At 39.0% G+C, this 14101-nt stretch overlaps 1 protein-coding gene across 3 annotated transcripts in view; it reads left to right on the plus strand.

Moving 5' to 3' along the window:
* The window catches only part of LOC102734599 (phospholipid-transporting ATPase IB), a 567820-nt gene that overhangs the window by 390018 nt on the left and 163701 nt on the right, over positions 1–14101 (plus strand). For all 3 annotated transcript variants that reach the window (XM_081814745.1, XM_081814746.1, XM_081814748.1), the window contains exons 28-30: positions 3811–3885; positions 11129–11251; positions 13324–13402. In XM_081814745.1, coding sequence (XP_081670871.1) covers positions 3811–3885; positions 11129–11251; positions 13324–13402 — 277 coding nt within the window. The remainder of the gene's footprint in view (positions 1–3810; positions 3886–11128; positions 11252–13323; positions 13403–14101) is intronic.

The following is a 14101-nucleotide window of genomic DNA, read 5'->3' on the forward strand; positions in this document are numbered from 1 at the left end:
TTTTTTTTATTCTTATGTTAATCCCCATACATTACATCATTAGTTTTAGATGTATATAGGAACTCTTTATATTTTAAGGAAATTAGTCCTCTGTCATCTTAGACGTTACAAATATGTTTATACTGCTTATTTTATTTCAATTTTATTAATATTTTTCTCTGTTGAAATGAATTATTTCAAATTTAGCTCTCTTTCGGTACAATTTCTGAATTTGACGTCTACAGAGTTTTACATACAAAAATACTTTCTTCCCCCCGTTTTCTCCTATTGCTTTGAGTTTGGTTTTTTATGTTTAACTATTCAAGCCATCTATAATTCACTTGAGTATATGGAGTGAGACTAAAATACCATACAATTTTTTCTAAATATCATATCATGCTGTTGACAAAATTGCCTCATATTTGAGTGCAAAATAATAAAGCTAGATCCATACTTGGTGCTTGCAAAGAACCAAGAGAGGGCTATTATAACTCAGTGAAGGAGACACAGTGCTGTCTGGATAGCAGGCGAGGAACTGCTCTGTAGGGCTTTGTAAGTCAGGGTTGTGAATTTGATCTTATTCAAGTAGTGTTTCTTTTTCATGTTGGTTTCACATGTTTCTCTATATATAGCATATATTTTGATTTTTTTAATCCATTGAACATTTTAAATTTTCTGTATTATTAATACAACAGACACATTATTATTTCCATCATTACATTTCTGTCATGTTTTTAGCTCTTAATGTTTCCTTGGTTTCTATCTTTTGTTGAAATTCTTGTCCTGCGTTACTTCCCTAAGGACTTGTAAACATTCCCACTGGCCTCTAGTATTGTATACTGCTGGGGAGAAATGTGAAGCCGATTGATCTTTCCCGTTGTAGGTTAGCTGCTTTTTCTGCCAGAATATATTAAAGAAGCGATCTTATAACATTTTAACTCATTAATTCACATATCAGGATACGGGTAGATGTTAATCTCTCTTTTTCTGTGGTTTTGCTTCCTGGAGACAAATGGTGCTCTCCCTATTGCCTGAGTAAGGTATTAAGAATATTTCAGAATTTTTCTTTTATTATATCTTTGGACATTATTTTTTTCTATTCTACTTGTTCTTTTTTTTTTTTATTTTAAGGTACACCTTTTTGGAATTTTTTGGTTATCTTTGAGAGGATGTCAGTTTCTCTTAAAATGAATGTTAACCTTTTATGCTTTGTTCGACATTTGTTTTCCCAAGCCCTCCCTCCGTACCCCTCTTTATATGCCTTTTATTTGCAACATTGACTCTTTCTTATTTGTTTCCTTCTTTGATATCTTAGACATCTTACTTTAGCTCTTGTTTCAGTGAAAAGCCACGTTTTCTTGAGCTCTTCTGTGCTTGTTAAGAGCATTCAAGATATTCTGCTCTGTGACCTGGTTCTTTCTGTAGAGATTATTTCATGTTATTGTCATTTATTTATCTATCATATTATTTCATATACATATTTATTTATTTATTTATGTTTTCCTTATTATTTTCTGATGATGTCTAGGGAAGAGGGGCTGCAAAATTGTCTCAGAACACTTTCTCATCAAATGTTCTGCTTCTTCCACACTGGTTACCTGTCTCTTTGCAGCAATACGCACCTCCCTCACCGCCATTTCTTCTCCTTCGGGGAGTTGGAGGGCCATGTGTCTCACACTGAAATGTCTGTATGTTATGGGTTTTCTGTTAAATGAGTTTGCATTAATTTCTTTTCAGGTTCCTCGATCAGTGTCTGCCCAGTTGATGGCCATTTATGCTCACTACTTTACCCTGCCATCCTCCTCATTGCTTCTTGGGGGGAAACAGTGTATGTATTTACATTGCCCCTCAACCTCAGTTTGCTTGCTATGCTGAATGGGGCAAGGGACCTCAGTCATGACTTGCCCTGCTTCTAGATTTCACCCTTTAAATAAGAGGTGGTTCAGCTGTTTCTTGGATTGTTTCCCCTGTTTCCTGGAAAACTTTATACTCTGTAGGTTTTGTCTGCTATCAGCAGTCCCCCTTGTTTGAGCTAATCTTGTTGTATTTATTATTTCCATTCTGTGTCATCTGTATTTTAATAAAGGCTATCCCATACTTTCATTGAAAATAGCTATTTTCTATTTTCAATTATTTTTGCTTTTTTCACTTGATAGTAGGGAAGGGGGAATAGCTATAGAAATATCACTACTCTACCTTCAACAAAAGACGACGAGTTAACTGAATTAAGCAATAAAATAGTTAAGTGTTCACTAGATATTTATCAGTGTTCGCTCACTTGTTTGAATAGGAGAATATAGAAGTATAACACAATCTTGGGGAAATAAAGTTACAACTCTTGAAACAATTTACAAATATGCTTGAGTCAGATGTGGATCCAGGCTCTCATTGCACTAAAAGCTTGGTTGAAGTATTGATTGTCAAGGCCTCCAGTGGTTAGAAAGCAGTGCAATTGGAAACGTTGTTTTAGGGACAGCTAATATTTGAACAGGTGTTGTAAAAAATATTTGGAGTGCAGAACACAGCACAAACTTCTGATTCTTAGTCCCCCATCAATATTTCTTGGCTGAGTGAACAGCCACGCCTCATGGAGACCTCTCAGGAGACAGTTGGATTTAAGAGTGAGTTGGCGTGTGAATTGAGGTGTATTTCATTTGATCCCACTGGGGCTCGGTGAGTCCTTTGTACTAGGTATCGTGCTCAGTACAGTTGTGCAGTGTAGGGAACGGTTCCTTTTGCAAGAAGCTTAGTCTGGTGGATTTAAGAAACTGATTTGGAAAAATCTGACTCAGTAAAATTTCAATAGCAGAGTTGACCTCAACTCTTATTATCACGGGGTAGCTGTTCTGTGTTGCCATTGTAGTTCTACTCTAGTAACAGATTCAGTCTGTCATGGTTTTTACCACTTAGGTGGATTCTATGATTAACACGGGATGCTTTAAAATCTACCTCCAAATCACTGGAATCCTGTTGTGTCCCATAAATTTAGATGACTTCTAAGCAGCGGCATTTTGTATTTCATTTATCCATATTCACGTCCTTCTAAACCAGGTTTTTGGCCAGCCTCGTGATGGCTCGCCCCTCTTCTAATGCACTCTTACTGCCCCACATCTTCTCCTAATTATGCCTGCCTGATGGCTCCTTCTCTAAAATATTTTTATTCCCTGACATTTTGCTCCACAGTTGTTTTTTATGTCAGTCTTGCTTAATCAATTAGAATTATAGTCCACTTGAAGACATAAATAATCGTCTACATTTTATTTATTTATACATCCCATGTTACTCCTGAAGATGACTTGAGCATGTTCCTTCCATATTACTGTGTTTTGACCTTGGCTGAAGTGGTGGACATCCGATTAAAGGGGGGGGGGGTTGATATTTTATGAGCTAAGCACACAAATGACCAATAAAGGAGTTTCTATTGTTTTTTATTTATGGTTTTTATCTGTTTGAAAGTCCTACAAGGATCAAGCATATTTACCAAATCAACTTTATAGGGAAAAAGAGCATGAATTTGAGACTCTTCCAGTCAGTGAGAAAGCATTGCCACAAAACATATTTGATATAAATTAAACATAAGGTGCTTTTCTGTAAATATGTGCACATTACCAAATTGATGTATGTGTTCAGTATAAATTTCCCTTAAAATATCAGTACATGTGATATTGGGACCTTATATTTTATGAAAGAACGACCGCCACGTCCTGTGGCTCTTTCTCCCTCAGCAGCTGTGTCCAGCTGGTGGTCCGCATTCCCCCGCTACTTCTTCAGTGAATGGAAACATTTAGGTCAATATTGATATAAAACTTCTTGAACTTTCTTCTCTTTCAGCTTTGGTTCGCCTTTGTTAATGGATTTTCTGGGCAGATTTTATTTGAACGTTGGTGCATCGGCTTGTACAATGTGGTAAGCATTCTCCATCTCTATCAGATAGCATGCAGAACTTCAGTGACATTCCTTTACTGTTTATGTCTGGGAAGTGTATCTAAGTCAATCATCTGTATACATAGCAGGCAGCACAAATACATCTTTAGAGCCTTTGTTGCTGGGACACATCCTGCAGAAGCCCAAGCTCTCCACACATGGTTTCAATCATAGCAGATCATTCTTGAATAACCCCATGAAATTATTAACCCATATATCTTGATAATAGACCCTTGTTACCTCCTTACTAAATGCTTGCACAACATTTCCATGTTTTTAGCTCAAGTAAAAATTTCTGAGCTACATCTCAACCTATTCCACTTCATAATTTTATATCTGAATTCCTAAACATAGACACGCATATATAGCACGTAATCTAGTGTCCTTTTTGTCCTTCTTAAAAGAGTATCTGTCCTTGCAGAAGAATGTTTTCTTCCACTGCTAGTGCTAAAATAATGAATGCTGACTTCCAGCTCCCATGGTGAATGGTAATCAGCTTGTTTTGTATTTTGCATGATTTTAGAGTTCTTTTTTCGTTACTTCACTATCGTGGATTCAAAAGCTAGAAATAAATGTGAACTACAAGCCAAAAATGACAAAGTGTAGCTACTTAGCTTTTTGTTTGGCAGTGAGAACTAAGGTGCTCATAGCCTGGTGCTTTAGAGACCCCAGCATGCAACATTTTGAGTTGCACTTTCCCATGTCCTTTGGACACTAACTCTGACATTGCCTGCCCTGTGGGAGTTTATAGTCAGAAGCAGCCATCACAGGTAGTTATAGATGGCAGTTACCAGACATACGGTATACATCGTGGTGCTATAAATATTTACAGTTTGTGTATACATTTGTGGCTGGATGTTCAAGTCATCTGTCCACTCAGTCTTTTTCTTTTTTAGTAGCTACCATGCTAGGTGCTGGGTATAGAATGCTGCATACGACAGGTTGCCCCAGCCCTATGTAGCTTGACAAGTGAAGAGGCTCAAATAGACTAAGCTACCGCTGAGCCTGAGTTCAGATCTTGAGTTTAAACAGCATTGGTCAGTTAGGAACTGTACACTAGCACATTTGTTACTAATACTTAGGCTCGAAAGACAAAGGTGACCATAGTGAGAGCAGGGCTGAATCAATGCCTGTTCATCACCTGTGCCCTAACAACTACTCTAACTCACTTACCACATGGATAGAGGCTCAAGGACGTCCTCTCGGACAGATTGTTACCTTTGCAGAACTTAAAACTGTTTTGAGTAGATTAAAATTATGCTGACTGCTCCATAATGATTTAGTGCCAGAAAGGGCCAAAGCCATACCCATACACGTATTTATAAATAGGAAGCTGAGACCTGTGAGACTGTGCTTTAGAGCTAAGGACTGGAATGCAAGTCACCTGGTCACACGAGGCATGGAAGCGAGCCCTACTTTTGTGCTCAGGCATGACAGCCGGATTCTTTTCTTAGCTCTCTGCAGCCTTGGGCAATTGAAATTAATCCAACAAACTTGTATTGAGGGCCTGCTATGTGTAAGATGCTGATAGGCTACAGGACAGCATTGGTCAAAATAGGGTCCACACGCCACTTGCATTAGAGTAACCAGGATTCGTTTGAAGATGCAGATTCCTAAGTCCCATCAGAGTTTCTCAGAGATACTGAGAAACAAAACAAAATGTTAAACACATTTTTTTTAGGAATGGTTGTGCATATGAAAGTTTCGGACCCATGATGACCTTTGATCCCTAGAGTTGGGAATGTGTGGTGTGCTCTTTGTGTCCCCCAGACTATAGAAAAGAGAGTACTGCAGGAGAGAAGTGAATTTCCAGGTGAAGTGGCCCATGTCACTACAGGTCCACAATACAGGTATTAGAGTGGGTCACCAACCAGTGGTGGCAGCGTTGGGACAGTCAAGGATCTGTGAAGTGGTCTCAGAAAGGTGTTGGCCTCCAGAAGTCAGTCATGCTGGAAGGGCCAAACCTTTTGAGAACATGGAAGTCTGTCTCTGTAGAAATTATTTTGGTAAATTTTGTTTGAAATAAATTGAAACTCTGAGAAATACTGCAAAAAGTGTACGAAGAACTCCTGTATTAGATTCCTCAGTTATTAGCATTTTGTCCTCATTTGCATTGTCTGCACACATGCATGTGTGTGCACACCCCCCATGGGCACTCGTGGTACACACACACCAACACACTCATTTCTGAACCACTTGAAAATAACTGAAGACATCAGGCCCCCTTACTTTGGTGCACAGATGCTAAGGCCACAGACTTATATAACCGCAGTATAATGATTGAAGTCTAAAATTAAGCATGGATACAATACTATTATCTGATCCATATCAGTCCATATTCCAGTTTTGCCATTGCTGTTCCAATAATGCCTATTTAGTAGGTTTTTCCCACTCCAGCCGCACTGCACAGAGTACAGTATGGTATAAGAGGCAGTTTGGGACATCTAAGATGTTCACTAGGGACCCCTCTTCTGGGCTGGATTTCCTCTTACCATTTTCTCCAAACAGCATTTCTGTCTTGCTTGTCTTGCTTTTTCTTCTTCTGTATTTACTCTTTATATTTATATTTGATTCCCCAGGCCAGCTAAAGTAGCGAGTCATCATTTCTCATAGCAGATTAAATAGCATTAAAACTGATTTGAAACTCTTAAATCCCTCAGAATAATGAATGAGTGTCATCCCATTGGATTCTCATTATATCCATAATCAAATTTCTCCATCATTTTATTTTATGGTTACTAGAACCACCATGATCAGATGGATTTCAGTTAGATTTCATCCTCATTTTATTAAGGGATAACACTTAATGTGTTTTAAACTGTTTCAAAAATTTATCCCTTTTAATCTTATCAAGTCAGAATAATTTGAAGAAAATGTGAGCCAGCCTCACTTGTAAACAGTATTATAAAAACTCTAAATAAAATAGCAGCAAATAGAGTTCAACAATGTATCAAAAGAGTAAAATATTTGACCAAGTAGGGCTTATTTCAGGAATATAGGATGTTCACACTTTTTAAATATTTCTAAATATCATTATATCAATGAAAGAAAAAAGAAAAACCTGATCTCATCAGTGGTTGCTGAGAAAGTATTTGAGCCAAGTCAGCTGCCATTCCCAAAATAAGAACTGTAAGTAAAATAGGAAAGAAAGAAGCCAATTAACTATAATCTAGACTATTTATAAAAAAACAAAAAAAAAAAACCAAAAAACAGTAGCATATTGCCATAAATGGCAAAATTCTTAAATGATTTCATTTTAAATAAGAAATTAGTCAGGGATGCCTGAAATCACTATATAATTCAGCATTGTTTTTAGAATTTTCAGCACCTGCCAAGAAAATTAACTATTTCAAACACTAGAAAAAAATGATTTCTGTGCATATACAAATATGCACACAAAAAGTGGCCTTTTAAATGTGTTCATAAATGGCTGTATATCAGAAAACCCAAAAGATACCAGTAAAGAAATACTAGAATTATAAGAGAATTTGTAAGGCGACTAGATCCATAATAAATATATAAGGACCAATAGCTTTTTTCTATCCTAGCAATCAATAGCTTTTTTTTAATTAAAGATTTTATTTATTTATTTGAGAGAGAGAGAGTGAGAGACAGAGAGCACGAGAGGGAAGAGGGTCAGAGGGAGAAGCAGACCCCCAGCTGAGCAGGGAGCCCGATGTGGGACTCGATCCCAGGAGTCCAGGATCATGACCTGAGCCGAAGGCAGTCGCTTAACCAACTGAGCCACCCAGGCACCCATCAATAGCTTTTTTTTTTTTAACTCTAGCAATGAGCACTTAGAAATGCAAAGGTTTAATAATTACTTTCATATACATTGCATAGGAATAATTTTTACAGTACCAAATAGAAAAACAAAATCCAAAATCTTATTGAAGTATACAAAATAGAGTTGAACAAATAGAAAGGCTTCCTTTTGTGTGAGAAGATGGTATCATAAAAAAAACTCCTCTAAATTGATATATAAATTTATGTATTCCAAATAGAATCCCAGTGATTGTTTGGTGGGGGGGGAGGGAGTTGCATGAAATGATATTGAAGTATAAATGGAATTAACACATACCTGAGAATAAAGATGTAAAGTACAAAAAAGAACAATTGTAAGGGTCAACTTCTCTCTACTAAACATCAATCTATACTACAAACCTGTTGTAACCAAGTCAATGTGATGCTGACATGAAACTGGACTAATAAGTTAGGGAATCCAGAAGTAAATTCCAGTTTTGGATTCCAGATCTGTAGTATGTAAGAATTTAATAAATGTCAAAGGTGCTATTTTAGGTTAATGGGAAATGTTTGGATTAATTGTGTTCTAACAACTGGCTCTTTATTTGGAAAAAAATAAAATTAGACTTCTATCTTATACCACATAGATAAATAAATTCAGATATGTTAAGGCTTACATGTGAAAAATGGAAACTGTAAGCTTCCTGCAAGAAACTCCTGAAAACTTTCATAACCATAATTGGACGCTCAAAGCTATTCTTGACCATATAAAAATTAAACGCTTTTATACGGCAGGAGAAACCATAAAGAAAGTCAGGAGACAGAGTGCATTTGGATGAAACTTTATAATATGAAGACAGAATGGATATCTATTATACTCCAAGAACCTTTAGAAAAGTGGATAAACCACAAATAGAAAACAGACAAAGGACCTGACTAGACCATTCACAAAATTGCAAGTCCAAATGTCCAACAAATAAAAACATACTCAAACGCACCGATTGTCAGGGAAATGTAAATTTTTTAAAGATTTATTTATTTATTTTAGAGGGAGGGAGAGAGAGGACAAGCAAGTACAGGGGGTGGGGAGGCAGAGGGAGAGAGAAATAGAGAAACTCTAAGCAAACTCCGCGCTGAGCACAGAGCCCGACTCGGGGCTCAATCCCAGGACCCTGAGATCACAAACTGAACTAAAACCAAGAGTTGGACGATCAACCAACTGCACCACCCAGGTGCCCCAGAAATGTAAATTTTTTAAAGTAAGAGTTAATATCTCCAAATTTTTAGTCTGGAGAATATTAAATATAACACCCATTGCTGATAGGGAAGCAGGGACAAGATTACTGTTGTCCTTTGTGAGGGGAAAGGTAAACCTCTTGTGAAAGCAACCAAGCAGCATCTTATAAAATTTACAATAAATGTATCTTTTTACCCCACCACCATCTTTTTACCCTGTTTCTGAGAAACTTTCCCATAGAAATAAAAGATAAAGTATATATATTATAATATATTGTAGATGTTTTTTATATAATGTTTGTGGAACAAAGAAGTGGAAAGAAATGAATGCCTATCTGTAGGTGAATAGCTTAAAAAATACGGTGCATTCATACTATGAATTACTATGTAGGCATGAGAAAGATTGCATTAGTGTCAAGCCCAGGGGACTTGAAGGGCATCCCATAGTGCATTGTTTTGTGAGAGAAATATGATGAAGAAAAATGTGTAATAATGTCTGGTTTCTGTAACAACAAAGAATGATCCCCAAACAGTATATGTATGTGTACGTGGTATGTTGTAAGCAGGGTGAAAATATCGTAGGCCCTACCGGGTAGTTGGCCATTGGTGAAGGGTAGTACGCTTTGAAGTGGGTAGAAAGTCAAGTAAAAAAGAAAAAAAAAAACAAAAACAAAAAACAAGATGGCAGTATCAAGTGTGCATGATAGCACATTTAAGCAAAACCACAAGGGTGAGTTGATGTACTAAGAGTGTGCAAAGCTTCTGAGATGTCTGTTAGGAGCACCTCCCTTAAACAGACAACTTGTATTCCTGTGAAAGAGACGAGTACGACCACTCTTGCCTTTTATCCTTGAAATCTGGAGAACACTGACATCCCAGGGCTGTTTTCCTTTCTGCTCCAGGGTGAAAGAGGAGCCTGCAAGTTTTATTGGCCTTCCTCCACCATATCTCTGATTGCTTTATCGTAAGAGATTTAGAAAAGGCTTATTTATCTGGACTCAGGCTCCAGTAACTGGTGTACACAGTGTTCTCAGAGGCACACGTCCAGTTCTCACGGGCTTGAGGGCTTGCTGGGCCTGCGGGTATGGATTTGCTCGATGCTGATGCTTAGCAATGAGTGACCCAGTCTGTTAGCCATTCCCAGAACCAAGTAAGAGAATGGCCTGCAGGACTGCTGTGCCCTCTGGGCTGGAATGATGTCTTTATTCCAAACCTCTTCTTCAGGATCTGGCTTTCTTTTTCCAAAACACAGATATGAGTGTGTCCGCCTCCTGTAGATTACAGGTAAAGTTAAAAGTCTCAGAAGGCACCTTCTGCCCAAGAAACTCATTGTCATGGGAGCTTGCGGTCTCCTTCCCACCCCTGTCTTGTGTTGTGCCCTGTCCTCAGCCAGCCAGCACCCTCGATGTCTTAGAATTCCAACCCCCACCCCCAAACGTACCACATGTGTTCAGACCTGAAACTTTATGAGGGGTGCCTGTTTCAGGGGAGTCCTTCCTTCTGTGCCCCTCTCCCCGACATCCCGTTTCCTCCTGCCAAATCCCCTAGGTCCAGTACCTTACAGGTCAGGCACTCTGGTCCCAGAGTCCTTTCTTGACTCTCCCTTCTCCTTCTCCATCCTCTCCTCCATGAGTTTTGCAGAGTGCTGTGTTTTCTGTGTTTATTTATATGCCTGCTGCTGGCTGTCTGTCTCCACCTCTGCAGTAGACAGAGTTCCTGAAGGTCAGGGACCTGCTTCTTTTCCTTCTTCTTCTGTCTTTAAATCTCCGTACCTATTCCTGGTGCTTATCACAGTGTCTGGCCCATAATTCATTCCCAATAAATGTCTGTCAGATGAATAAATGGATGAAGCACATCGTGCTTCCTGAAACCTGAGTATAAGATCAGGATGGGAAGTTGTAAAGTTGTGCCTCAGCCGATGCTCACGGGAAGCACGACACTTCACAAAGCCACCTAAATCACTGCTCATTTGGCAAAGGAAGGTAGTTGTTAATTTAACATGATTTCTTAGCTAATCAGATATTTATGGTGTTGTTTTTAATGTCCAGTGGATTCATTTTATGCTGATTAACAATTAAAAACGGTCTTTCATGCACTTTCTTTGGAGGGTGTCTGGGGAGTTGTGAATCATTGAATCTCAGGTTTGGACTTGACTTAAAATTAAGTCATCATTCCACAGAATGGAAACACCTAAGCCAGGTGAATCGGAATGTCCTCTTTTAATGGCTCATTGTTCTCCATACAGATTTTCACCGCACTACCACCCTTCACTCTGGGAATCTTCGAGAGGTCTTGCACCCAGGAGAGCATGCTCAGGTTCCCACAGCTCTACAAAATCACCCAGAATGCGGAAGGCTTCAACACAAAGGTACACAGTATTATTGCAGAATTGTCACCTCAGAAGGGCATAAGCACTGCTGTATGTCTTCCAGCTCTAGTTATCTGCCTGTGAGAGAGCTAATGCATTAGAGAGAACATTCGAGAAGAGGTGAGACCCTCGCCCTCTGCCAGTGTAGCAAGCCAGTGAATTCAAGATGCCAGCTCGGAAAGGAAGCTTCCGTGCTGCAAGTTCAGTTCCTGTTTGTTGACTCCTTTCCTCTTTTCCACGTGTGGCCAGCAGCACCCATGGCCCCGGGGCCTTTAGGATCAGCTACAGAGGCTCCCCTTACCCTTCATAAAACCCTGCATTGAGGTGGGCTGGGAGCTTGCCTAACAGAGCCTTCTCGCCACTGTGGCTTGGTTTTTCCTTTAAAAGAAAATGTTTCTTTAGCTAGTGAGAAAAATTGGCCAGATGTCAACACAGGAATCAAGTCAGTCATAGGTATCTTTTTTTTCAGACCGGAGAATCAGAAGAGAGAAAGCCCCTAGACCTGAAAGGTATAAATAATCCTGCGAAGGGCCAAGCAGAAGCTGGGTTAGGTGTTGCCAGGATTCTGCAGTCAGGATGGGCAAAGGGGACATCCTGGGGTCTGCCAGTCATAGCTAACTGGCAGAGTGGTTGAGGGCTACCAGTCAGGAGGGAAGACATGTGCCTGGCTTGGAGCAGGTCGCCTGTATTACCATGTTTCTGTCTTAGATGTTTGTGCAGGAGGGGAGATTAGGAAGTTGAAACAGAGGTTCATTGAAACCTTTTAACAGAGGTCAGTGAAATTACTGGGCACCGGTTGTGTGCATGATTTGCTTGGGTACCCCCGGGACCTCGGTAAGGATGCCAAGGGGAGTCCTCCATAAGAGAACAATCTCTGAAGCTTTTGTTTTGAGCCAGGTATTACTGATAGTCTTCTTTCAGAGCTGCCTTATTTTGAGGAAAGCATAACAGGCACATCCAAGCCTGGAAAAAATAAAATGGATCCTATTGGTCCTAGTGTCTTCCATACACAGGAAGACTCGGATGAATAATTGTATCAGTCCCTGTTTACTATGATTTTATCAATGGGAAGCAGGGCCTTTTGGTTCTGCATTCTTTCTATAAATCTGTTTTTTATAGAGCTTGAGTTCAAAGGCCCTGTAAGATGGGAAGTAAGTTGGGAATGGAGCTACTTAAAAGGTAGTAGAGCTGAGAATGCTCTGAGACTTATTTGCAGACACCTTGGAGTTTTTGTTTGTTTGTTTGTTTGTTTGTTTGTTTTTTGAAGGCACAGGTGAAGAGGTTAGTGAGAAGGAAGAAAAAAAATGAACATTTAAAAATGGGAAAATCCCATTGTCTTACAATTTTTTTCATTTTTCTGTTTCCCCACCACTACTTAGGATCAAACTATATGACAATCCCCAGAACAATCTAGATTTTTAAAATAAATTCAAGCTGGCTTTAGTATAATAGTTCTGTCATCTCAGTAGTTAAAAAGATCATTGAAATGCATTTGTAAAACCTTAATTTAGAAGAAACTAAACTTTGTGTTCTTTTGTTTGACCTTTGAAGTGTTAAAGAGAATTTTTAAATGTGCATGATATTAACCAAACTCCTAGAAATTAACAAGTTGCTCAGGAGGGATTTTAAAAAGCAAAACAAAAGAGCGTAGAAATCTATATTTAAAGTGTTTTTAATGCTTTCAAAAAGTCCCCAGTTCCTGTCTCTTGTTAACAATTTTGACCTAATACCTTTCTCTTTCTAGATGATTATAAAAGTCTGTTGTCTTTTTATGATCCTAAAAAAAAAGGGATTATAATTCATTTTTTGGATGTGGACAGATTGTATATTGGTCCATGTATATGTGCATATATATTTAGGTCTTTGCAGCAAGGTAATATTATCTGGAGACAGTCCAGTCATTTGTATGTAAAAATGAGGAAATCGGTATTTTTTTAACTTCAAGAATAATACGCTACTTCTGGAGCGACGCAGCCCACTGCCAGTATCCTTCACAATGAGGCGTTTGTTGAGTTGCACAGAGGTCAAGAGTTGTGGGCAGCTCCTGACTCCCTTGGTTTGTTTTCCCTTAGGTTTTCTGGGGTCACTGCATCAACGCCTTGGTCCACTCCCTCATCCTCTTCTGGTTTCCCATGAAAGCGCTGGAGCATGGTAACGGCTTCATGATCTCAACTGTCAGCAAGTAGCTCTGCAGTCCCTCTGGTGCCAGTTGTTCACAATTTTTTTTTCCCAGTTCTGCAGACCGAGAGATCACAAGAACACATTTTAGAAGAAAAACATACCTAAAATCTAATGAGAGCTCGGGCTCAGTTTATAGCTTGTAGGTTTCATCCATTCTGGCTCTGAGAGCCCATTTTCTTTCCAGTTGCCTGGAGAGTTTAAATGCTAGAAATTCTAAACTGTATTTTTAATAACTGTTTGAGTCGAGGATCTTGAAGCAAAGCACTGTACTATAATGAAACATCGATGCCTCTCGTCCACGAGTTTGACATTTTCTGTTAATTTCTTGGGCTTTCATTTTCCAACCTCACATACCTCTATGCAGAAGCACTCAAATCTTGTGAGAGTCTAACCTTACACCCAGTTTCTTGAAAAAGTCTCCTTTCCTTGACATACACTTTTCAAGCAACCTTTTAAATTTTGAGGCCTGATTCTCTCCGCTGGTTTTAGTCTTTCCTCCAGCTGGAAGAGGACGTGTGAGAAACATGGCTGCCCGTATTTGCTCACACTCCTGAATACACCCAAAAGTTTGCCTCCTAAAGAGACGCATCTTTTCGTCTCAGAAAAAGGAAATGGATCATGAGAATGCTACTCTTTCATCCCTCTCAAATAGTAATAATCCCCTTGGGA

The sequence above is a fragment of the Leptonychotes weddellii genome, chromosome 3 (genome assembly GCF_054177405.1).
Source record: "Leptonychotes weddellii isolate Sample4059 chromosome 3, ASM5417740v2, whole genome shotgun sequence".
Lineage (NCBI taxonomy): Eukaryota > Metazoa > Chordata > Mammalia > Carnivora > Phocidae > Leptonychotes > Leptonychotes weddellii.